The sequence below is a fragment of the Heterocephalus glaber genome, unplaced genomic scaffold (genome assembly GCF_053883595.1).
Source record: "Heterocephalus glaber isolate CG9 unplaced genomic scaffold, H.glaber_assembly_v1.0 deba00000122, whole genome shotgun sequence".
Taxonomy (NCBI): domain Eukaryota; kingdom Metazoa; phylum Chordata; class Mammalia; order Rodentia; family Bathyergidae; genus Heterocephalus; species Heterocephalus glaber.
The window spans coordinates 4647555-4673531 of NW_028258138.1; the positions used below are offsets into that span (position 1 = coordinate 4647555).

General features: G+C 49.1%; 1 protein-coding gene and 1 pseudogene across 5 annotated transcripts; one reads left to right on the forward strand and one right to left on the reverse strand.

The window, feature by feature from the left end:
* Window positions 1–141: 141 nt before the first annotated feature.
* Chaf1b (chromatin assembly factor 1 subunit B) lies at window positions 142–24471 on the forward strand. 4 transcript variants are annotated; one of them, XM_021256283.2, is made up of 15 exons: window positions 142–2198; window positions 2929–3101; window positions 3963–4095; window positions 4604–4721; window positions 5230–5333; window positions 7894–7990; window positions 14709–14793; window positions 15680–15773; window positions 17286–17355; window positions 17448–17539; window positions 20307–20469; window positions 21196–21627; window positions 22018–22104; window positions 22647–22741; window positions 23983–24471. In XM_021256283.2, exons 2-15 carry the CDS (start codon window positions 2976–2978, stop codon window positions 24072–24074), a joined length of 1788 nt encoding a protein of 595 aa, XP_021111942.2. In that variant the 5' UTR covers window positions 142–2198; window positions 2929–2975; the 3' UTR covers window positions 24075–24471. The 4 variants fall into 4 exon arrangements, with proteins under 4 accessions (XP_021111942.2, XP_087068131.1, XP_021111943.2 ...); XM_021256284.2 differs by lacking the exon at window positions 142–2198 and adding an exon at window positions 2220–2822; XM_087212005.1 differs by lacking the exon at window positions 22018–22104.
* On the reverse strand, window positions 8609–13242 carry LOC110348666 (cAMP-dependent protein kinase type II-alpha regulatory subunit pseudogene; annotated as a pseudogene). Its single transcript, XR_015451498.1, has one exon. The product of XR_015451498.1 is annotated as a cAMP-dependent protein kinase type II-alpha regulatory subunit pseudogene (transcript).
* Window positions 24472–25977: the final 1506 nt, after the last annotated feature.

Sequence of the window (25977 nt, forward strand, 5' to 3'; positions counted from 1 at the left end):
AGTTTCTCAGTGACAAGTTAATTTTCCTACAGTGGCCTGTAGGAAGAAAGTCCAGACCAAAAGAGACAAGGGTCACCAGTTAAATACAAGTGAAGCTATTTGAGTGGGCTTGGGAGAATGAATTCATCATCACAGACCCAGAGTGGGAATTACAGCTTCGTCTCCCTCACACTTTCTCATCAGAGTGCTGTGAGCAGGTGCACCTTTTCAGCTGCCGCGGGGCAGTAATACAGCCCCCAGGGTCATCGTTTTGCTCTGTAAGTCAGCAGACTTGTAGAACCACAGAAGGATTTCTTGCAAAATAGGACTTGGTGGCATGGTAATAAGAAATATAGTAAGTTTCAGTGTGATTTAGAAAAACTTTCATCCCAGCTGGGTATGGTGGCACACACCTATAATCCTAGCACTCTGGGAAGCTGAGACAGGAGGATTACAAGTTAAAGGCCAACCTGGGCAATTTAGCCAACTCTGTCTCAAAGGCCTGAAGGTGTAGCTTAGTGAGAAGGCTCTGAGTTCAAATCCCAGTACTAGGGGGAAAAAGCTTTCATCGCAGTCTACCTCCTGTCTAGGAATAGATAACTTTGTAAATATCCAGAACTTGACTTCATAAAGTAGAATGCTGTTTTATATTCAGAAAGTACTTGGATTCACCCTAATCCCCCATGAGGTTCCTGTGAAAGCTATGGCCTCTGCTTTCTACTGCCATGTGAGCCAGGGCTAAAATAACTGGGATTTATAATTTTTTTTGCTATATAGGTAACATTTCCCTTTGTGACCTTGCTTCCTTGAGGTAAAGTATCAGAATGTGTTCATGGGCGCTGTTGCCGGTTGCCAAGGTGCTGCCTGACTAGGCAGGTCATTTCCAGGAGAGAGGTCAGTGGCTACAGAGCAGAAACCTGCTGTGACATCCTTGGAATGTGGCGTTCATAGACTGCTGTGACATTCGCTCTGAACACCAGAAGCCACAGGCACAGCTGGACCTGTTCTCAGGGACAGAAACAGAGGGGTCAGCGGGGTGTGGCGAACACCTGTAATCCCAGCACTCAGGAGGCTGAAGCAGGATTAAGAGTTCAAGGCCGGGGCCACATAGTGGACCTGTCTCAAAAACGTTACATTTCCACCCTCGAAACTTGGGCACGCACATGGTGAGCATTTACGTGTCCAGGGCCTGTCTTGTTTCAACCAAGCTCCAGGACTGACACCTGTCATCAGGGTTCCAGTTCATTTAGAATGAGACTTGAAGTTGCCATGGAAACACTAAGTATGATTCTGGCTCACAGGCTTCAGGGTCACTCCCCCATCCTGTCCTTTCCCATCCCCTGCTCCAGTGCTCCCCTTCGTGCGCCCCTGTGCCCACCTGTGGCCGGTCCTCAGCTAAACTACACTTTGCAAAGTCGGGGCTCAGTACTGCTCTTCCAAAACAGAATCACCTGAAGCCATTTTGCTTTCAAACTTAAGTGAGCCTTCACATCCCAAAGGACCTCATCCCCAGGACTCAGGCGCCCTGTTCCTTTCCCCTCCCTCCCACGGGATCTTTTTATTGTGGTCCTTTGCGTATCTCGCTGAGGATGCCTGGCAAGGGAGCCTGTTTCACTGACATTTGAAACTCCGGAGACCAGGCTGCGCCCTTGAGCGGCGAGTGCTTTTAACCAGTCGCTGCACCCGTGAACATTCTGGCCATTTTGGGGATCTCCGATGTTTCCCCACTTGTCTCTATAAGAAGACTTTAGGGAGATGAAATTCCCCAAGGTCAGACTGACTTAACTTCACTTACCACTGGTTCTCCAGCGCCACCACAGGGTCTAACACCTAGCAGATGCTCAGTAGATGAATGCTAAAAGAATGAACCAAGGAAATAGGGACAGAACTGGATCCGATGAACTCATCCATTTTCCCACCAGTGTGTGGGTCTGTAGAAATCGATGAGCCAGGAGGAAACCGCCCTGATGCCAGTCCCTCGGTAGGGCTGGCCCCGTCCCCAGCGCCCGGGAGGGCCGGGACCTCCTAGAGCCCTGCCCACAATAAGCCATAGCGAAGTCCCGCCCATCAGAGGACCGGGCGTCCCGTGAGCTCCACCCATAGGGGGGCGTGGTGTTCCCTAAGTCCCACCCGTGCGGGGGCGGGGCCCGCGGCGCGCGGGAATCGACTCGCTCTGCGGCGGGAGGTGGCGGCTCAGTGGAGCGGCGGTGTCTGTGCAGGTACTGCTTCCCGGGACTGACCACCCTCTCCCCGCGGGACTCGCCGCCGGGCCAGGCGGGGCTAGGAGAGGGCTGCTCGCCGAGGGCCGGCTGCTGGGGCCGGGGTGGCCCTGGAGCGGCGCTCGCGCGAGCTTAAGGTCCTGCCAGGCCCGGTCCCCGCGCGGCTTCCTGCTGCAGGCCCCGCCCAGGCTCCCTGCGCACAGCCGGGTTCCCGAGCAGGGGTCCGACCTGGCCCGCAGTCTCGCCCCCTCGTCAACGCGAGACGCCCTCTTCCGGGAGGCCCCTTCTTGGGACGGTCCCCTCCCTCGTGACCCCCTCTTCCAGGAAGCAACCCCCTCCAGGAATCCTCTCCGTGACCCCCTTCCCCTGTGGTCCCCTCCTCTAGGAAGCCCCCTCCCCCGAGGATCTCCCTGCCCCTTCCCACTCCTCCCGGAGCCCGTTCCGGTGGGCGGTGCTTCCCAACCCAGGACCCTGGGCTTCTGTCTTTCTGCTTCTCCGGATGTACCAGGCCAATCCTAAAGTTGTGCAAGCCAGGGCTCAAGGAAGCATTTTAGATGAGGCTTGAAGGTGTTCGTTTCAGATAGACGTTAACATCCTCTCCCAGCACAGGGAACATTTTACGCGGTTAGCAGGGTTCCTGGCTCCTAGCAAGCATGCACTCAGTTTGATGCTGTAATATTGCTGTTTTATTCAGTACTGGCATTCTTTCAGCCTTCTTCTGTCTTTGCAGAGAGTAAGCAGCCTGAGGAATTTTTTGTCCCACCCAAGCTCAGGAGGATGAAAGTCATCACGTGCGAAATAGCCTGGCACAACAAGGAGCCTGTGTACAGCCTGGACTTCCAGTACAGCATGGCCGGGAAGGTCCACAGATTGGCCTCTGCTGGGGTGGACACCGCCGTCAGGGTAAGTCAGGCAGAGATGGGAGGACACAGGGAAGCCTTGCCTGGAGCCAGAGTTTTGACTTACCATTTTTGAGACAAGATCTCGAAATGTATTCCAAGTTGGCCTTGAACTCAGGTGATCTGAGTGCTGGGATTACAGGCATGCGCCACCGTGTCCAGCTTCATTCCTTTATTTAAAACTAATGTCACCAAAAAAAACCACTAGTCTCATCAAATTCAAAGTTCTTTGTTATCTGGTCTAGAATGCTAAATTGTCAGGGCGTATGTGAACAATGAAAGCAAAAGAGGGTTGCTTTCTTACTGCACTAATGTTCCCTACATTGTTGCAACTGGATGTCTGTTATCTTACTGTTATTTTTATTATTGTTATTATTTTTTAAGCATAACCTTCATTGGAATGTTGTAGATATACATAATGATGACACACATCACAGGGAACTTGCACCTGTACACAATAGCTCCTACCTCTTTTTTTCCCCTTCCCTCCTCTCTGCAAGCCCCCTCCCCTCCCTATATAAAAAGCTTTGATTCCATTTTTTCCATTTTTCCTTTTTTTTTCTTGTCCCTTCCTTCCTTTTGTTGTTTGCTTTATTGAGATAGAGCCTCCCTAAGGTATGTTGCTCAGGCTGGCCTTCAGCTTGGAGTGATCCTTTTGCCTCAGCCTCTGGAGTGCTGGGATTACGTGTGTGCTCCAGTGCCCGCGCCTCTCATTTACATTTTGAATAGGCAAGCTTCCTTCATTTTATGTTTCAAAAGGAAAATGAAATCTTCTTACTGAAAACAAGCGTAGAAATGTTTCGGTATGAGCCAGATAGTAGGTATTCACTATGTATTTTTCAAGTGGATGTTTTGATATTGACAGATCTGGAAGGTAGAAAAAGGACCAGATGGAAAAGCCATTGTGGAATTTTTGTCCAATCTTGCTCGTCACACCAAAGCTGTCAATGTTGTGCGTTTTTCTCCAACTGGGGAAATTTTAGCATCAGGAGGAGACGGTGAGTATCACTGTACTTCAGAAACCAGATACCCGAGTGTGTCAAGTAATGAGAATTAAGCAGCGTATGCTCTTTTGTTTTCTTGAGATAAGGTCTCACTGTAGTTCAGGCTGGCCTCATACTCGAGGTGATCCTCCTGCCGTGTCTCGAGGAGCTGGGATTGCAGGGGTCTGCCACCACGCCTGGCTGTTGTCCCCATTTTCCAGAGGACACCGAGGCCTCAGGATGTGCAGTGACTTGCTGGCGGTTTCATGGGTCAGAATTGCTTGCTAAGCCTTGCCTTACACTTGGGGATGCAGTTAGTCGCTCCACAGTGGCACTTTGGTGGCCCAGAGACCCCTGCTTAAGGTGGTCGTAGAGGCTCCGGCCTGTGTGAACTTCGCTGTTTCTGGAGCCCAGTTCAGAAGGCAGAGCTGCTTTTCCTTCCAGACCGTGGAAGCAGCCCCCAAGGCCACCATACCCGGAGAGCAGCATGCCGGAATGTGGCTCACTGTGGTTGCTCTCTCAGATGCCGTCATCCTGCTGTGGAAGGTGAATGACAACAAGGAGCCAGAGCAGATTGCGTTCCAGGATGAGGAGGAGGCGCAGCTGAATAAGGAGAACTGGACTGTGGTGAAAACCCTGAGGTAACTTGGGGAGGGACCCCAGGGTTGATCTTTACAACCTGGGTGGGTTAAACAGAATCCTGCATGTCTCCCCCTCCTTTGTTTTTTGAGACAAGGTCTCACTGGGTAGCCCAGGCTGGCCTCGACCTCATGGCGATCCCCCTGCCTCAGCCTCCCAGGTGCTGGGATCACAGGCGTGCGCCACCACACCTGGCTCAGAATATGTCTTTTGACCTTTATATTTAACTTAAAACTTTTACCTATGTCAGATATTCATAAGAAAGTAAAGGATAAAAGCATCGTGGAAATAGACTCTTTTAGTTTCTGCTATAAAATCGTCCTTAGTAAAAGTGAACCTGTTTTAAAGCTATGGGTACCCTTGAAAGGCATTGTTAATAGCCAGGGCTCATACAATTCCAAAGGAAATTTCTAGAATCTCATTCTAATGCGTGGTTCTTGATTTTGCCTTTAAACTTTAATGACTTACCTTTTTTTGAGAAGTAATGGCTTATTTTCCTCTTGGCTTCAGGGGCCACTTAGAAGATGTGTATGACATTTGCTGGGCAACTGATGGGAATTTAATGGCATCTGCCTCTGTGGATAACACAGCCATCATATGGGATGTTAGTAAAGGTAAGTGGTCAGTTTTTGTTCCTGTGGGGGAAGGAATATTGTAAGTATCTTTTACAAAGCCTAACTGGCTTTTGCTTTAAAAACAACATGACGGGTTGTGGTGCACACCTGTAATCCCAACACTCTGGAAGGCTGAGGTGGGGAGGTCCCACTTTCAAGGCCAGCCTGGGCAACTTAGCAAGACCTTATCTCAGAAGTAAAAAAGGGCTGAGGCTGTAGCTCAGTTTGAAGTTCCTGTGTTCAATCTCAGTACCACACACACATCCAAAAAGTGTAACATGCAAAAATTTCTTCAGTGAACTAAAATAGTGGTTGGTGAGCAGGAGATTTTTCCCGAATGCCATGGGTCCAGTTGCATTTTGATGGCTTCAGTCAGCACGGTGGCATCGTGAGTCTCCTGGTTGGGGTGAGGACAGGACAGGGCAGGCCTGGTCCCTGCACAGAGCTCAGGGTTGCAAGTGGACTCGCAGCTGTTTGTAATGAAAACGGCATCATATTCACTGATGCAGTCGGTGGGGTCTGGTGTCCACTTTGGGAGAGGAGCAAAGCCAGTAGCATCTGCGCCTCTGAGGACCCTGCTGTCCAGCTGCGGGGAGAGGAAACGTGTGGGAGATTGTGGTGGTGAATGTCACAGCCAGTGCTCCCAGGTCCTCAGTATCTGGCCCCGATGACCTTTGCTCTAAGACCTCTTCTTGTGCTGCTCCTTGTCCCAACCCAAGGGCCCAGCAGGTGTCAGGATGCCAAGGCAGCCCTAGCGCCCCATCCTCCAGCTCGCCTACTCAGTCTCGACCTTCTGAGTTCCAGGCCGGGCAGCTAAGCCATCTGCCTTCCACCTCTCCTTTGTCATCTTTCTAATCAGGGCTCCACAGAGAGGCAAAATGAAGAGCCTGGAGGCCAGCAGGCGACAGGCAGTGACAGCAGATGCAGAGAGTCAGTGAAGGGGGGAAGGAATGTGGCTAAGGCCTTGGAACAGTGACTTAAGTCGCACGCCCCTCGTCCTTTCCAAGCAGTGTGAGACCCCCACACACACCTGCAGGTGTGGGACCTGGGCAGTAGTGTGGCGTTACTGGAGGACAGACAGAGTGCCTCGTGTCCTTCTGTGGTGAGCGGAACAAGCATCCAGTTCGATGATGGGATTCAGGGCTGTTTGTTGCAGAAGAATCAGGGCTTGGTAGATGAGTTTCACTCCGGGCCCACGTCTGTGGACTCGCACGTAACTGTGACGAGCCTGGTTGTGTCTGGTGGGCGGGATCTTTGTGCTGGACACTGGGTCAGCCCAGTTCAGACTGACGACAGGTAGGGACTCAGGGAACCACTGGGCCACTGTCACAGAGTTGACAGAGGAAACCCATCAAGTGCTTGGTGCCATTGCATAGTGGCTGAGGATCATGGCAGGGAATCTCAGCTTGAGGGTGCCATCGAATGGTACTTCAGATATAGGAAACGAACACATAAGAGATGTGAATCACAGAAAAGGTGGTGAAAGCTTCATAACTCCCTTTTCTTTCTTTTTGTTTTTGGTACGGGGGATCAAACTTGGGTCCTAGTGCTTGCGCAGCAGGCGGTGAAACCACTGAGCTAAATCCCTGGCCCATAATTCCCTTTTCTTATGCAGGTATCTCTGTGCTGCTGGCGTTTTCCTCTGAATACCTTCCCCAAACACTGCCATCCCTGTTTTATTTTATTTATTTATTTTTGTACCAGGGATTGAACTCAGGTCCTTGCGCTTTCGAGGCAGGCGCCAGAACCACTGAGCTAAATCCCCGGCCCCCTATTTTATTTATTTATTTTTTGGTACCAGGGATCGAACTCCGGTCCTTGTGCTTGCGAGGCAAGCAGTGGAACCACTGAGCTAAATCCTCGGCCCTTATTTTTGTTTTTTGAGACAGGGTCTCTGTGTAGTCCAGGCTGGCCTGAACTCTCAACCCTCCTGCCTCAGCCTCCCAAGTGCTGTGATTACAGGTGTGCCCCACCATGCCCAGCTCTGCCATTCCTGTTAATGTCGCTTCTGTTGAGGCCCTTCCTCAGCTCTAGACTGGTGGTCTATATCCTAATTAGTGACCCTTTTTGTCGTCTTTTCTAAGCCTCAGCTGTATCTTTAGAATACAGACCACTTCCTGGTGGGGGTTCCGCGTGGCCTGCACCCTCAGCCCCAGCCCCCTCTGCCGCATGCAGTCTCTGATCTCTTTTCCTCCTGACCGTGGTGTTCGGGCCCTCTGCCTGCCCCAGACTTGACTGCACCTTGTATGCTAACTCAGCTGTCCCGAGCATCCAGAGTCTCCTCCTCCTGTCCTGTCCCCTCTTCCGGGGACTGGGAGAACTGGAGTCAGGACTCCTGTGCGGCCCTCACCTGGAGATGCTGTGTCCCCACTCCGTGGTCTTTCTGAGGCGAGGGCTGGGAGGAGTCGTCTGTGGGACAAGGAGTGGGACACAGGCTCTCTCGTTACTTCTTGCCACGCGATGGAATGGAATAAAGGCGATCATTTTTTGGCCAGTTATGTAATTTGTGCCCATGTCAGTTCTGGTAATGCTGTTGTGTGCTTTTTAAATTTTTTTGTAGGACAAAAGATTTCAATTTTTAATGAACATAAAAGCTATGTACAAGGAGTAACCTGGGATCCTTTGGGTCAATACGTGGCTACACTGAGCTGCGACAGGTATGTGAGTATTTGGCAAGTTGTCTTTTCTGTGTTCCCTGGAATTTTTTTTGTCAGTGTTTATTAACCAAGAGTGAAGCCAAGCCCTAGTTTCCTTTTTAAAAAAATCCCAACTTTGTTTATGGCAAATAATGATTTAATTCTTAATGACTTTTAATTATAAATATGTTCAATACCACAAAACAAAAATTGATTGCTTTCTAATCATTCTTCTGAGATTAAAATACAACTGTAAAATAGGTTAAAATAAGATTCACCCCAATGATTTAAAAAATAACTCCAACTGAAAGACATTTCAAACACTGTTATGTAGAACTCAGGACCAAACTAACCTTAAAACATTTTTACCCTTGAGGTAGCACAATAATGCTGAATTAGGTATCATTTATCACAAGCTTAAAAAAACAATGAGGACTCTACCCTTCAATCAAGGTGGTCTAAATGATTTTCCGCAAATCCCCCATGAGGTTAGTGACAGTTATCTTACTATTTTTTTTAAGTATAAAGATAGCCCTGCCAGTGTGTAAAAGGAAACCCATGGGAAGGCTGCTTCCCATAAAATCGACATTAGAATCACTGAGGAACGTCAGTAGTCAAGATAGTAGGAACAAGAGGTAATAACAGTGAAAAATCAAAACAACTTTTATCTTGGCAATATTGATTTTACAAATACATGTCAAAAACAAAAATTCCAACATTAGCCCATTGAAAACAAAAGATAAAAGATGACATTCGTGGGTCCTTTTCCTTTGTCTCTGCAAAATTCTTCCACTTTTTCTAAGCGAGAGAAGATTGTACTCTGACACAATACAACACGCTGTATCCAAGGTGCCCTGCCCAGAATCTGGGCACTCGGGATGAACACCACTCTCCTGGCTGGAGAACTGCTTCCTACTTTGCTGCCGAGTTCACTCGCTAAGCTGCTCAAAGAAAAGCTCTCTTCTGGTTTCTGAGACTATATAGCAACTATATGTAATATAATTCTATATGAAGACTAAGGACCAAGAGGACAAGAACACACAAACCTTTCATTCAGAAAATTCAGCCAAGGGCCGGGGATTTAGCTCAGTGGTTTCGCTGCCTGCTGCGCAAGCGCAAGGACCCGAGTTCAATCCCTAGTACCAAAAAAAAAATCCACTCAACAGAAAATTCAGCCAAGAAAAGAGCGTGAGAAAAATGGCCAAAAGGGAGGAAAACACTGCAGGTTGGACCTCAAGCCTAAGCCTCTCAGAAACATTCTGTGCCATCCAAAATCAACAACAAAGATAGGCAAGAGGGCATAAAGCCCCAACGCTTAGAAGAAAACATGAAACAATAGAGGAATCTCTTTCCAACATGCATGCCTCCCTGTGAGGCTCAGCTGTTAGTGTTGGGCTCCCTTGGCACAATGGGGACACCTCAGGCCTCAGTCAAACTTGGTCGGTCACCTCTGATCCTCCAAGCTGCAAAGGGAACTGGAACAGTATGATAATGGCTTTGCTCTTTCTTATTCATGCTGCTTCTCTTAATGTCGCCTTCCTTCAAGCTAGGGCCCACCCTTTTACTCCTCTGCCCCAGGGGACTCACATGTAGTGAGGGTCTGGACTGATGGGCCTATGTCCCTTGGAGTTGGAGCTGGAGGACATGAACACGATGACTTCTAACCTGTAAAATGGTAACCATCATTGTGTCAGGGTATCGAGGGCTTTGTGACAGGGAAGACATAGTGGGACTTGTGAGAAGCCCCACACCTAGCAGTAACTGGCACAGGATTCAGACCACCCTAACCAATGCTGGCAGGAAGAAGTGGCAGGGGGCATCTCAGCATTCAAACACAGTCCTAACAAGGTCTGAGGCCGGACTTCTGGGTCACTCTTGAAGCCCAATGCACCTGTTCTCTTTGCAAGAAACAGGTGTGGTTCTTATCTGGTCAAGTACAAGACCTGCTTTCTGAATTTACTTGATAATAAAGCAACCTCATAGAAAAGAAGAACCTTAGGAAAATGTAGGATCACCACATGGGCTTTCCCAGTGCTGGCTGTCTGTTTTGGAGTATTAGTTACATACAGCCTTTCGTGATTCTGAGAATTCCAACATAGGTTACCCAGGGTAGTCTGAAAAAGAGTTCTACTTCAGGATCCCTTGTAGCATCTGATTCTAAATCATTCTAAAGAAAAAAGTCATTCTGAAATATAGCTAATTAGGACAATTCATTAGAATTTTACCTGCTAAAATTAAAAGGTTAAAAATGTTTTAAATACAAGTTAAATTACTGTCTTTAGGGATGAGCAGCTAGAACCCCAAATATCCCAACATCTTAATTAAAAAGGTCTTCACGGTAATTTTTTTTTTCTTCACGAGAATTTTATGAAACTGTAAATGATGTCTGTTGTTTTCTTTTGTGTGGTCCTGAGGACAACCCAGGTCCTCTCGCTTGCTAGGTGAGTACACTACTACTGAGCTTTATCCCTAGTCCCAATGATGTCAATTTTTGGAAACTAACCCAGAGTTGAACTTTAGAATGAATGTCTGAGGCAGCTGACAAAGCTCCATTATAGATGAATACATCCCAACGGGAATTCCCCTAACAGAAATACAGTTTTGTTTTTGTTTTGTTTTTGAGACAAGGTCTCTTAAGTAGTTCAGGCTGGCCTTGAACTCACTGTGTAGCCCAGGCTGGCCATGAACTCAAGAAATCTTCCTGCCTTAGCCTCCTGAGTGCTGGGACTACAGGTGTGCTCCACCACACCCAGCCAAGAAATACTTTTCTTAGAAGAGAAAAGCAAAGCATACCTAAGGAATTCAAAAATTGATAGTTCAACAACCAAACTATGCAACAATTCGAGCAGAAGGAACGGGCTGTCTGTGCAGCACTTCTTGTCAGCATACTGCCATTAGCTAGTAGAAGCAACCAGGAACAAGAAATACCCGGACCTGCTGAGGAAAGGATTTAGCTCAGAAAAAGTAATGGCACCTTCAGACTCTGGCTATTTTTATTGGTACCATGCTCTAACCAAGTGAACTAAATGGCCACCCCAGGCTCCTTATAAATGGATGACAATTCATTTATTCATACAAAATGCAGAGGTTAAACAAAACATTCCCCCAAACAAAAACAACCTCTAACCCAGAAAACCTTTCCTTGCTCTCTACTACTGGTAAAATGTGCTGAATTCAATTATTTTTGCTCTAACATGGGTTCTACTAACCTCAGTCTGCTTTGGAGTACTAACCTGCCATGCCTTTCCATAAGCATCACCATGGATTTGCAAACAGCCATAATGTGTGAAGCTGTTTGCAGGTCGAACAATGCCAGTGGACCACAGACCTTCATCACAGCTGGTACCGTTTTCTAATATAAAACCAAAGACAGCAATTGTGGACTTTCTCAAAGGACAGATGAAGAGACTGAAGGCTACATTTCTTCCCTTGAAAACGATGGGAGGAAAGTGTCTACAGTTACACAACAGGTTTCTGCAGACTTTATGGTAACTTCCAAAAGCAGTAGTAGCAGCAAGAGAAGAAAGGAGGCTGTTTACACTTTGGACTTTATATCAGGCACTTACATTGTTGGAGGGACATGCCATTCGTTCTAAACCAAAGATGCGAAAACTGGGAGTAATCATTACAAGTGGTTTAATAATGGGCTTTCAGAAGCAAAGTGGAGGTGTGGGTCAAACCTCTGCTCATCCTCTAGTGATTTCAAATTTTCTAAATGCCCAAAACCACAGCAATCGCAGCAGTGGTGGCAACAGCAGGGACGGTTCTGTCGTGTTTATTTTCCGTTTGTGTTCTGTGGCTGACCAGAAGGGTCTGGTGTTACACCGAGAAGGGTCTGGGATGTAGCATATCTACTGTACAGGGTCGGTCAGATCCAAGCTGGAGCCAAACATCTTCACCAGCTGTTCTTCATAGTGTGAGATGTTCCTCTTCATTATGTCCATGCAGGGCCCCAGAAGTCTCTCAAATGCTTGAACATCCATAACTAAGCAGGTGACATTTCCAACTGCATACACCGAAGCAGCTCTGGGTCTGTTGGTGACCAGTGCAAGCTCTCCAAAGTACTGCCCCTTGTGGCAGCGGCCAATCTCCACCTCCTGGCTCCCAGCATCCTTGTTTGTTTTAGTCTTGCTCCTAATCATGATGCACACTTCACCAGACTCGATGATGTAAAAGCTGCCAGCCTTATCACCCTGAGTGATTATACGCTCTCCATCCTTATAGTTCTTTTCTCCTATCACGTCCACAATCTTCATTCGTTCTGACACCTCCAACGATTTAAGGAGTGGCACAGACTCAATAAATGATTCGAATATCTTCCTCTTTTTCGCATTGTTTTTCACTATGATTCTTCTGAAAGTCACCCGGTCCAGTCCCCACAGGGAGCCTTCAGAGGTGGCCACGATGGTAGCTGCCCTCAGGGTATTGTACATCAGAGCTAGTTCTCCAAAACTGCCACGGTTGTCATACTGACCAACAGGACGCATTTGATTATCTTTTGTTACTAAAATGTCATAGGTTCCCCTTTCTATGACATAAAAGTTGTCTCCATCATCTCCTTGGTCAATGACATGCTCATCCACTTTGACTGTCCTTTCAAACATGGCATCCAGGACTTGAGAAAGCTGTTCCTGATCGAGATTTTTGAAAAGAAGAATATCTTTGCAAGCTTCCTGAAGTCTGCATCTCTGTTCATCAGTTTTAGGATGAACCACCCGCGGATCAGTGTCTTCCTCCTCATCAGGGTTATAAGCCTCTGCACAGACTGACACTCGTCTGTTATATCTGCTGGGAACCAGGACTTCCAGGTCCTCGTCCACCTCCGAGTCGCTGCTCGCTTCGGCGTCAGGGGCCGCGTCAGGCTCGGGCTCGGAGTCGCCTGACGGGGCGGCGGCGGCGGCGGCGGCCGGGCCGCGGGAGTCGCGCAGGCGGGTGAAGTAGTCCACGGCGAACTCCACGAGGTCGGGCGGCTGCCGCCGCAGCACCTCCACGGTGTAGCCCTGAAGCAGCTCCGTGAGCCCCGGCGGGATCTGGAAGCAGCTCATGCCGGCGGCGGCGCGGGGACGGGGCCGCGGCCTCTTCCTCCTCACGGGCCGGGAGCCCTTAGCTCGTTCTGGCCTCCTGGTGTCACGCCGCGGCGGCCGGGGCGGGGCTGCGGTTCCGGGCCGCGCCACCCTAGGTTCTTACGGCCGGCCTGCCACTGCCGCCGCGGTGACCGGGCTGCGGCGCGGGGAGCCACCAGCGGGCGGGTGGGCGGGCTTGCGCGCGCCCGGCTTGTGACGCAGGACGCAGGCGGGCGTGGGCGTCCCCGCGACCCCGACCCCGACGCGCGTGCGTGCGTTCCCTGGAATTTTCTGCAGAGGTATTTTTGTCACAGTTTAACCAGGGTGAGTCACAGACTGGCTGTGGTTCTTCTGTTCTTGTTTTCATACTGTTACAACGCGATAAGAAGCGGAAACCAGTTAGGGCCGCTGCCTCACACAGTGCTTAGTGAACCTATGGACTGGGTGCACAAATGTAGGAAGAGATGTCTGATATCAAATAAACTTGGAACTACATTTAATTTCCCAGGAGGCCTAAAGAAAAGGCCTTTTATGAATATAACTCAAAAAAACCCGGGAGGATTTAAGTATTTCAGTACAGACGCGTGTGTGTGGTGCTAGTGGAGTGTTCTACCACTGAGCAGCATCCCCAGCTCATTTATTTCTCTTTTTGATGGTAGTTTACTACTGCGGTGATTTTAATGACGCCTTTTAAACTCATATAAAAATGAAATGTTTTGCCAAGCGTGGTGGCACATGCTTATAATGCAGCACTCTAGAAGGCTGAAGCAGGAGGATCCCAAGTTTGAGCCCAGCCTAGGCAATTTAGTGACTTAGTGAAACCCGGTCTCAAAGTTAAAAATAAGGGTTGCGGACGCAGGTCAGTGTGAAGGCTCTGGGTTCACTCCTCAGTACTGCCACCCCCCAAAATGTCTTTTGCTTTCTGAAAGGATGTGTCATTGCTGTGTTTGTTGGTATAATTGCATTCTTGAACAAATAGTTTTTAAAATCGGGGATTTAACAAAATATTCCTTTCACGTATTTATTAACTACTTTTACTTTAAAAATTGAATTTAATATAGCCCCGGGATAAAAGCAACTTAGAAGGGTGAGAGTTTGTTTTCATAGAACCTCCTGTTGTATTCTGAATGCGATTTATTTTCTGGCTCATGTTTTATTCAGGCAACCAGGAATAAAACAGTTTGATTGGTTAGTGGGGATATTGTGACTTAGCCAGATTTACCTGTGCATGTTTTCTTTAGTCTCATAAATCCCCAAAAGTGAAGCTGTTAAGCACAAAACAAACTGCAGTTACACTGACTGCTCCTGGGCCAAATGTCCAAGACCTAAAAAAATAAATCTGGGCCTAAAGTGTGTCTTACTTAGAAGTTGAAACACTGATGAAAAATAAATAAAAATAAAATTATGACCTGTTTCCCCACTGCACTGCCTTTTAGATGTTAATGGGGCTGTGACGTCACCTGTAATGGTTTTACAGGCGGACAGCTGTCCAGTTGGTAGTAGACTGTGAAGCGTAATTCATTCACTAGATGAGGAAAATCACATTTCTTTTTTGTTTGTTTGTTTGTTTTTTGGAACTGGGACTCGAACTCGGCTCCTTGAGCTTGCACAGCAGGCAGCGAAACCACTGAGCTAAATCCCTGGCTGGAAAAATCACATTTTTGTTCTTTCTTCAGGGTGCTGCGTGTGTACAGCACACAGAAGAAACGCGTGGCTTTTAATGTTTCCAAGATGCTGTCTGGAGTGGGAGCTGAAGGAGAGGTAGGAAATACATGGACTTCCCTGTAGTAGTGCCTCAGCCGAGATGGGGAAGGCGTGAGCTCCCTGTCGCATCCTTGTAGCCAAGACCCCAAGGCCAGTCAGTGTGGGGCTGGTCTGTATGGGAATGGGGACACCTGGGGACAGAGCGAGTGTTGTGGTTTCTTCCTGGGAAGTAGCTCGTGGTGAGGAAGAGCACGGGTCGGAAGGAGGAGGCAAACAGGACAGAGTCCTAAAGCAGTCGAGAGTCCTGAGGCAGGCGCTTAGTGAAAGGGGCAACACAGGCATTCAAGAAGTGTTTGAGAAGATGCTGACCAGCTTAATAATCCCCTATTTTCTTTTTAAAAAGTGTTCATTCACTTGGAAATTCTAAATGTGTATATGCAAGTAAAAAGCAAAGGTTCCCTTGTCATCCTCCTGCAAGTTTTTCCCAGACAAACCAGGGTTGCTCATGTGTGTTCTTACAATTTTTTATTTTGTTTTGTTTTGGTTTTTTGGTAGCGGGGATCGAACTCGGGACCTTGCGCTTGCGAGGCAGGCGCCAGAACCACTGAGCTAAAGCTTTGGCCCAACGATTTTTAAATAATATACAGCCAGGGCCAGGGCTTTAGCTTAGTGGTTCTGCTGCCTGCCTCGCAAGCACAAGGACCCAAGTTCAATCCCCGGTACCAAAAAAAATAATAATAATGATATACAGACACACAGACTGACGCACACAGCCTCCTTGACGAGATGGGTGCTTGGCCCTCGTGAGCAGTTGCTCTTACGGTCTTACATCATTTCTTGATTTGTAATATGTTTCATTTCATGTATTATGTCATTAACAACCAGCAGGCCTTCACTGTGGGCGTAAAGATCTAGAATGATGTTTCAACTCTGTATGCCACAGGCTAGAAGTTACCGGATGTTTCATGACGACAGCATGAAGTCCTTCTTCCGGAGACTCAGTTTCACCCCCGACGGGTCCCTGCTGCTCACCCCAGGTGCGTTTGGCAGCGCTCGCTTTAGCGTGTGAGGCAGAGTGGGGTACTGGGCTCCCGGACAGTGGTGCGGCTTTGTGACTTGGTGCAGTCTGCACGTAGCAACCTCCAGGGGAGCTTGAAAAAGGTGCTGCTCCCTATGTCCCCTCCCCAGAGACGGTGGCTTCGCTGGCCTGGGGTGGGTGGCCCGGCTTCTGAAATTTTAAAAAGATTTCCAGGTGATTCTGATGTTCACGCAAGTTTGGGACTTGCAAGACTAGAGTGCTGGAAAGTTATCTCTTAAGATAAATTTTACTGTAAGAAAATTTACTACTTAAACCTTTTCACGAACGACTTTTCAGTAGATATGCACACGGAAGTCATAGTTCTAAAGACAAAGACAAAGCATGTCTTTGTTGTCTGACTCTTCCATTCTGAGGCAGCCTGTGATGGCAAGGTTAGACGGGGGTGGACGTAGCTGGGCTTCCTTGGGCACAGGAGGGGCAGATCTGCAAGTCAGCAGAACTGGCAAGGTCGGGATGGCTTCATGGCCTTCAGCAAGGACTGCAGGGCAGTGTCCGGTGACCCCATGGCTCCCAGCCATTCTGTGTGTGATGTCGGGTCACCCAGGGTTGGTCATCATAGGAGGACCCAGGTCAGGTCTGCCACTAAGAGCTAGCTAGGCTGGAGGCCGAGAGGCATGCATGTGTGTGTGAGAGGCCTAAGGAGCACTGGGGGCTTGGACTGCCCCCTGGGCTGGGGAGCTCTCAGGGCCAGGAAGAAGTAGTTGCTTACATTCCTTAATAACTAGAGTTATTAAAAGGCTTTTATGAAAAGTTATTTACTAAACCCAGTGACAGGCGTGGTGACACCCAGCTGTAATCCCAGAACTTGAGAGGCTGAAGCTGGAGGATCGCCTTGAGTTTGAGGCCAGCCTGGGCTACATAGCGAGTTCAAGGTCAGCCTGAACCATTTAGTGAAACCCTGTCTCAAAAAAACAACAACAAAAAAGAGTGATAGTAAAAAGCTCCTGATCCTGTCTCCTGGCCTCTCCAGCAGATACAGAATGATGACATGTGAAATTACATGTGTGACAGCCTTGTGGCCCTGGCCCCAGCTGGGGACTGCGGAGGCTCTGACACGTGAGCTCTTCCCAGACATAGGCTGGGTCTGGCAGACGGGAAATGTCCAGGCTCACGCTGGATGATGAACACGGTCGGAGCCCGGCTGGCAGGTGGGGTCATGGGCTCCTTCCGAACACTTTGTCTGGATTCTCTGATGAAACACTTGGTAGCGGGGCCCCACTTTGTTTTTCCTGCCTTGGTTGCAGGGCCTCTGAGCCCCCAGGTGGAGATGCCAGGGAGTGGAACTCTAGTACGGAGACCAGACGGTGACAAATACTTGGATTCATCTCCAGTCACAAAAACATTGTCCCAGGATAACATTGTTCCTAACCAGACCGGAAGTTTCTGGAGCTTTCTGGGGGGGCAGTGAGCCCTAACACTGACTTTTTCCTTTCCCTCTCCTGCCGCCCAGCCGGATGTGTGGAGTCTGGGGAAAACGTCACCAACACCACCTACATTTTCTCCAGGAAAAACCTTAAAAGGTAGGCAGGAGAGCAAAGAATGGAGACGTTGCCCTTTCCTTGGCTTCTGCCGAGTGGTCGTGCCTGTTTCTAACCCTAAGTCACTCTCCTAGGCCAGCCGCCCATCTTCCGTGTCCCGGGAAGGCTACGCTTGCGGTTCGCTGCTGTCCGGTCTACTTTGAGTTGAGGCCGGTGGTGGAATCAGGTACGGCGACCCTCGGGAGGCATCCATGTCCCTCTAAGACTGCACTGTGGCCAGGGGGATTTGAGCTCTGTCTCCTGGGAAGCATGAGGGTGTAGGTTTGGTTCAGTTTAATCATCTTTAATTTTTATAGACCCGTTAAAAGTGGTACATATTTATAGGGTACCACATGGTGCTTGAGACAGGCATGCATCGTATAATGTTCACATTTCTTAGTACTTGCTGACCAGCCTTTCCTGTCCCTCCCTCCTCCACTTTCCCTGGCCTCTGGTACCCACCATTCCACTCTTTACTTCTGTATCATTGAAACTACGTTTTTGTTTGGTTTGAGACAGAGTCTTGCTATGTAATACTGGCTGTCCTTGAACTCACTATGCAGCCCAGGTTGGCTTTGAACTTATGTTGATCCTCCTGCCTCAGCCTCCTGAGTGCTAGATTAAGGTGCTCTGCTCTGGCTACTAGATTTGTTTTCCTACTGGTCAAATGGCATTCATGATCGATTTTCTATACAGTAAGATTATGTATGAATTGATTTTTAACTATTTTTCTTCCCTTAGGCTGCTTTGAAGACTCTTCTTTTTATCAGTGGCCTTAAGCAAGATGATTATGATGCCTTCGAGTGGTTTTCTCCATGTTTCTTGTGCTTGGGGTTCCTTGAACTCCTTAGATCTTTAAGTTTATGGTTTTCATCAGATCGGGGACATTTTGGTCTTTCTTTTTTAGGTGTTTTTTGTCTTCCTCTCTCTTCTTCAGATATAGTTAATACCCAGTTACACACATATGAAGCCATGTGACATTATCCTGTGGCTTATTGATACTCTAGTCTTTTTTTTCAGTTTTACTTTAGAAGTTTCTGTAGCTGTGTTCTGCGCCCATGAATCTTTTCTTCCCTGCAATCGTCCCTTGGTCCCTTCATTGTGTTTTCCTTCTGTGATGTTGCAGTTCTCGTCTCTAGAAGTTCAGTCTGAGCCTTTCTTCTATATTCCATGTTTCTAGTTAACTTGTTTCCTTCCTTTTGTTTCTTGAACATACAAAATACAGTTACAATAACTCATCATGTTCTGTGTATAAGAGGTTGATTTTAGTTTTTATTCCTCCTCATTGTGGGTAATATTTCTTGCTTCTTTGCCTGTTGGGTAATTTTTGATCCTATACCAGACATTGTGATTTACCTTAGTGGATGACGGCTGCTTTTTTATTCTTACAAATATTCTTGGGCTTTTTTTCTAGGATGCAGTTAAGTCACTTAGAAACGCTGATTGTTTGGGGCCTTGCTTTTCTTTTTCTTTTTGGTACTGGGGATTGAAGTCAGGGCCTTGAGCTTGCGAGGCAGAGGTGGGGTGCCACTGAGCTAAATCCCTGGTCTGGGGGCCTTCCTTTTAAGCCTTGTGTGTGTGTGATTACAGCAGTTTTTGGTGAGGGGTGGTTTTTCCCACTCCGTAGGCAAGGCCTTCCGCAGGCTCTCACCAGTGCCCTGTGAAACAGGAGTGCCAGGGCTTCTTCCTTCAGCCTCAGGCAGTGCTCACAGGTGCCCTGGTCTGTATCCGGGTGGGACCTCAGGCTCTACAGAGTGTTTGCACACCTGCCCTTGAACCCCAGCCACCTTGGCCTGCTCACCTCTCAGCTCCCTCTTTTCACCCCTCTTTGGGCGTCTCCTGGGCCCTTTCTGGCTTTCTCTACCTTTGCTGGGCCTGGAATGTACCAGGCAATTGTAAGACTTAAATTGCTCATTTTGTCCCTCAGGAATCACTGTTGTCGCCTGATGGCCACTGTCTTCAGAAACTATTGTTCTATGTATTTTGCCAGTATTTTGGTCTTTTTCAGTTGGGAGCATGTGTTAGCCTTCTCATTGTGAGGACAAATCACCAGCTATCTGCAACCTAAAGAATAGGTTTATTGGGCTCATGGGTTCAGAAGGCTCAGTCCATGGTCTAACTGGCTCCAAGGCAGGAGCATCATGGCGGAAGGGATAGCAAAGCAAAGCAGGGGATAGCACCAGAGAGGAAGGAATCAGAGACAAGATACAGTGCCCAGGTGCTGCCTCCATGACCCACCTAAACTCACCCAGAGTGTGCTTTACTAGTTCCCTAGGTGGCTCTCAAGCCACATCAAGTTGACAGTCCAGAGTAGCTGTCACAGAGCATGAATTCAGTCTCTGTTACTCCATGGTTGGAGGCAGAAGCTGTTTTTTTTTAATTTAATTTTTTATTTTTTTGGTACCAGGGATCGAACTCAGGTCCTTGCGCTTGCGAGGCAGGCAGTGGAACCACTGAGCTAAATCCCTGGCCCCTACAGAAGCTGTTTTTAACATAGTCATCTTTAATATGAATGAATATGACTACTCCACAAAGCAGTAAAACGTCACTTGATAGAATGTTTGTATTTTTCCTTATCAGAAAGTGACCCATGAGATTAACTCCTTTTTCCATTTCTTTCTTTCTTTCTTTCTTGTTTTATTTTTGAGACTGGATCTCGGTATGCAGCCTGGTCTGGCCTTAACCTCCTGAGTGCTGGGACACAGGTGTGGGCCACCACGCCCCAGCTCTCCTTATTTGTTTTTTGAACCTCACTGGCCATTATTCTTAGTTCCAGACACTGTCCTCACTTGATACATTTAACATAAGCCTTAAGAACTGCATTCTTTGTAAAGCAGGTAGCAAACTAGTTTTGGGTAAAATGATGTCCCTTACGTCCCCCGGGAAAGGGCTTTTGGGGAACTCAGTTCCCCCTAGATTTTGTCACTGCTGCTTTCCTGTCATCGCCCCTGCAGACAGAGCCACGCAGGAGCTGGCCGGGGAGCTGGTGCGCCTGCCCTACCGCCTGGTGTTTGCGGTGGCCTCCGAGGACTCTGTGCTGCTCTATGATACTCAGCAGCCGTTCCCCTTCGGCTACGTGTCCAACATCCACTACCACACTCTCAGTGACATTTCCTGGTGAGTGGCCGCAGGGACAGTGGCGTTGCCCTGGGCAGAGCTGGGGCTCGGGCATTTCCATACTACACATGGCTTTGGCCCTGTTCCCTAGTCACACACGGTGTCCACAGTGAACGGCAGGCCATTTCGACTTTGCTGTGATGCTGCTTCCTGGGTTCACAGCTGTGGCTTTTGACACCATTTCGATTGCTCTGTGGGATAGATCGAACTTGGGTAAATGGAGGGGAGGCCCAGCGTCTCCTGCTCATTACAGGTGCACCAGGCCCTCCGGAGGAAGCCCTCAGCTGCCTGGCCTATCCCATGTGTGCACCCGGCACCCTGCCCTTCCTCGCTGCCTTTTAGTCCCTGACTTGGCCTCTGCCTGGCCCAGCTCATGGTCTAGCTGAGCCCTGGTCCCTCGCCCTGTATTTCCTGGTCTTCACAGCTTTTCCCCCTTTCTTAGAATTTCCTCTGTATCTCAGGAAAAGATTACCCCACCTTGATTTGGTGGACACTGATGGCTTGTGGTTGGAGCCTTGGGACCCTGCGACAGGGCTGGGCAAGGACACTGAGTGTGTGAGGAGCCTGCAGTTCCTGCTTCCCTTGCGCTGTCCCCTGACTCCTCCTTCACTTCCCAGAAAGCTCGTGATCCCGCTGAACTCCTGTTTTCCAACTAGGTCACAGGGGTGTTGTGGGCCAGCGACTTCGGGAAAGGCTCTAACTTTTTCCCCTGCTTTGGGAACAAAGGTCCAGCGATGGGACCTTCCTGGCTATTTCGTCCACTGATGGGTACTGCTCCTTTGTGACATTTGAGAAAGATGAACTTGGCATCCCTTTGAAAGAGAAGCCCGTGTTGAACGTGAGGACCCCCGACACAGTGAAGAAAGCTAAGAATCATGCCCAGCAGGGGTCTTCCCCGGGGCCCAGACCTGCAGAGGGGACCCCCACCTCCAAAGTGGAGGACCCCAGCAGCCCCTCCGCGACCCCCTCACTGGCAGGACAGGCTCCAGCCCCAGCAGCGGTCAAGGATGCTCCTGCGACAACTCCTGGTACTAAGGGCCCCTTGCCAGGCCCTTCTGAGGAGGTGATGCTGCAGCCCAGTAGTCAGAACACGAAGGGCCACCTGTCCCGGAGGGTCACTCTGAACACGCTGCAGTCCTGGAGCAGGACCACCCCCCGGTAAGGACATTTGACGGGGCGGGAATTCATCAGCCCCAGCTGTGAGAGGTGAGAGGCCACATGGCCAGCAGTCTGATGTCAGATCCAAGGGTGTCACTCTCCTGCTCGTGGGCCTCTGCTGGGTCCCCCAGCCTTGACCTCCAGATGTGCTGAGAGGGGTGCACCGAGGGTGGGGTGGCCAAAGCAATAGGAGCACTTGCCTCCTCCCACGCTGCTTGTCATGTGTGCATGTGGCTGTCAGCAGACTCCTGCCATGGTTCAGGGTTAGTGCTCAGCTCTTTTTACGCTTGATCTTAGCCAAAAGGCCGAGAAGCGATGCTCGGCTCTTTTAAAACCTTCAGCTTCTGCACCATGGCAATGTTTATTTTATTTATTTTTTCTTTTTTTCAGAGGCAGGGTCTTGATACGTAGCCTAGGCTGGCCTCAAACTCATGGTGATCTTCCTGTCTCAGCCACCCATGAGTACTGGAATTACAGGTGTGTGCCACCACACCTCGCCTTCTCTTGGTATTTTAGGTAGAGGAATGTATTCTTAGAAATTTTTTGTTTTAGTTTTCTTGAGTCAGTGTCCATGTAGTTCAGACTGGCCTTGAACTCATTATGTAGCCCAGCCTGGCCTGGGACTCACGGGGTTCCTCTTGCCTCAGCCTCCCAAGTGCTGGGATTACCAGGCATGCAACACCATGCTCAGCGATGGCTGGTTTTGATTTCAATTGGCCATTCTATTTTTTTTTTTTTTTGGTATCAGGGATCGAACTCAGGACCTTGTGCTTACAAGGCAGGCAGCAGAACCACTGAGCTAAATCCCTGACCCTAGTTGGCCGTTCTAAATGTGGTGGTTTAACTTAGTACATGAATGTAACCCTCACTTACTCACATTATTACATTTAATAACCGGCATGGCGGGGCCGGCTGAAACATCTAAGAATTTTCTTGGTAGTTTGGAAACTTAGTATCATACATAAACAACTTCTGTGACACTAATAAGCCATCTATCCCTTTATTTTTTTTTAATCAAGGAGAATAAACTTAACACCCTTGAAGACAGAGAGTCCACCAAATTCTGTACCAGCCAGCCTAGTTTTCACCTCTTCTACTGAAGAAATTCCGTCAGGTAAATGATGATGTTCCTGGCTTAATATTATTGTTACTGCTGTTTTGTTTTGGTTTGGTTTTTTGAATCGGGGTCTCGCTGTGCAGTTCAGGCTGGCCTTGAACTCACTGTGTGGCCCTGGCTGGCCTTGTGAACTGCCAGTGATCCTCCTGTCTCTGCCTCCAGAGTGCTGGGACTTCAGGTGTGTGCCACCAGACCCAGCTGGCTTGATGTAATTAAAGATAGAATATCTTCTCTTTTGTTCTTTTGGAAAGGAATACCTCCTAGTTTTCAGTTCAGGGACAGCAAGAATGCTTCTTGGCAGATCTTTTAGCTCCCGTGATGGCTGCCAGTTTATCCCTGGACAGGAGACCCAGTGCCTGTGAGCCAGGCAGGGGTGCAGGAGGACTGGGTGTGTGTGGCCCAGCTGTGGCTAGGCGGTGGCCCAGTGTGGGTTGAACGTCCTGACCCTGAGTGCTGATGTTTTGTGCCAGCCAGTCATGTGTTGTTGGGAGCTGTCCCGGGTATTAGAGGGTGGGGTTGTCTAGGATCCCTGGCTTCCACCCCTTGCCTTCCTGACATTGTCAAATGTCACTGGACAGCTTCTGCTGCCCTTGGGTAGGCTGAGTCAGCCTGGTCCCTTCTGTTCCTTGCTTTGGCACTGTATTCTGTACATGGCAGCTTTTTTTCTCTTCTTTTCTTTCCATACTGGAGAGTGAGCCTGGAGCCTTCCCACTGAGCTATATCCCTAGCCCTTTAAAATTGTTTTTCTTTTGAGATAGGATTTTGCTAAGTGCTGGTTCACCCAGGCTGGGCTCAAACTTAGTCTTCCTGCGTCAGCTTCCTAGGGTGCTGGGATTACAGGCATGCGTCACCTCATCTAGTTTAAATGTTAAATGCCAGACCAAGCGTGGTGATGCACGGCTGTAATCCCAGCACTTGGGAGGCTGAGGCAGGAGGATTACTGCAAGTCCAAGGCCAGCCTCCGCTACATAGTGAGACCCTGTCTCAAAAAAACAGTCAAATGGTAGAGCCCCTTCCCCTCTTTTGAGACAAGGTTTCACTAATGCAGCTCAGGCTGGCCTTGGGAGTCACTGTGTATCCCAGGCTGGCCTCGATATCACGGTGATCCTCCTGCCTCTGCCTCAGCCCCCGAGGTGCTGGGATTGCAGGCGTGCACCATCACACCTGGCTCAAATGTTAGCTTTTGGTATACACAGTTATTCATGTATTTGCCAACCTCATGTTTGTTGATGTTTCAGAGATGCCCGGAGACCCCCTCAATAGTCCTCCAGAGCTAAAACGGCCCAGACTTGAAGAAAGCAAAGGAAGCCCCCAAAGCCTGGACTCTTGACAGGACCTTGGCCTCTGCTCGGAGCTTGCCAGGCCTGGGTGCGGCACCTGTGAAGTGAAGGGGCGAAGACGCCAGGGCCCCAGGTGGCATCAGCTGGGCAGAAGCACGCTTGGAGAGTGACTCCTGTTGGACTCACTGTCTGCAGGAGTGCATGCTTCTGTGTTTAGTCCATTTCCTTGTGGGGACACAGCTCCTGCAGCAGACTGATGCCCCTCGGATGAGCTTCTGAGACCGGAGCTGCTCAGCTCTGTCTCCATGAGGAGCAGTGTAGGCCCTTGATAGGGGGTTCCTTTCACTTGGAATTAGGGAAAGGAGATGGCAGTCAGAGCTGGTGCTGCGAATCTTGGAGCGTCCAAGTGATTATTAGATACAACTTCTAATTAAACTTCAAAAGTTAGTTACGTTGGTTTTCTGATTTTAAAGGTAATAATGCTCATTCTGTAAAGTTAGGGTGAAGTAAAAAGAAATGAAATGTGGAAGTGGGACTCACCCATGATCTCACTACGGGCTGTATGTAGCATGTTTGCTTTTTAGCATTTTTCTTTTTTTTTTTAAGGTATCCTGAGATTTTACTTATCTGAATAGGTTAACTTTTTATTTTTTTTCTAAAAAATTGTTTTTTCTTTTTGAGACAGGGTCTCGCTATGTAGTTTAGGCTGCCCTTGAACTCATTATATATCCCAGGCTGGCCTCAAACTTGAAGTGACCCTCCTGCCTCAGGCTTCCGAGTGCTGGGATCCTAGGTGTGCGCCACCACACCCAGAGGCCTTTTAGATTGGGTTCTCAGAGCAAAAACAAAGAAAACCCCTTAGAACAAAAGCTTAGCGATTAATGTTTCTGTCTTTGCTTTCTTTAAGCCCCAGGGAGATTCTGATACTGTGGACAGTATCAGAGTTGAAGGCTGGGTATGTGAGATCACACGCTGTGGACTCTTCCCAGTTCAGGAGACACAGGGCAGTTGAGAGGTGGTTACTGCCTGGTGGGAACCAGGTTGAACCCCAGCTTCCAAGTCAGTGTGGCACCCTCCCCTTTAGGAGAAGTGTACGCTGCCTGCCATTGTGACACGTGAACACCCCAAGTATAGCGAGCGAGCACAGGAGCCTGAGAGCCTCCTTCCCCGCTCAGATGGGAAGATGGTGAACTCAGGCTAATCTTGGAGAGATGAGCAGTCCCTGCACCTCATAATGGAGGCGTGGGCCACGCTTGCGGGAAGAGGTTGGCACACTGAGGTCACCAGGAGCTGACATGTGGCCGTAACTGGGCGCCCATGGAGGGGTGGGTCTGGCCTTACAGGTCGGCACAGTGTGAGTAACTGAAAGCCTCTGAGGGATTCCGCTGCTCAGCCAAGACTTAGAAAGCAGGAGGAATGTGCATCCTGGCCACCGACAGGTCTCCACTGGAAGCTTTTTCTCAGTGATCTTTCCCCTATTGCTGACGGAAAGGGCAGCTTGGCCCCACATCTTCCCAGACAGTTTAACTGGCTGCATCTGCTGGGGGAGTTTGTGGCCAGTGCCTGCACACCCTGTACCCTGTGCTCCGTGGGACAGGGACAGCAGCAGTGCTAGGTTCTGCACATCTGTCTGTGCACGGATGATGGGAGCCAGGGTGTGGGAGGCTGGCGCATCTGGCCTGAGGCATACCTTTGTCCATCAGCCATCACCCCTGCGTGCAAATGGCACAACTGGCAATAAAGATGAGCAGTACCAGCCCAGTAGTGTGGCGTGAGACCGCCTGCGTGCATCTTCGTGGTTAGTTGGTCATGGGAGCGCACACAGGAGCCTGGCCTGGAGGCCCGCAGTGCCCACGTCTCATGGCCTGCCATTGTTGGGGTGTTGCTGGGGCTACTTCTGGGTGTCTCCTGCAGCACTGCTGTCTTAATGAGTAGCTGGAAGGGAATGGGGCT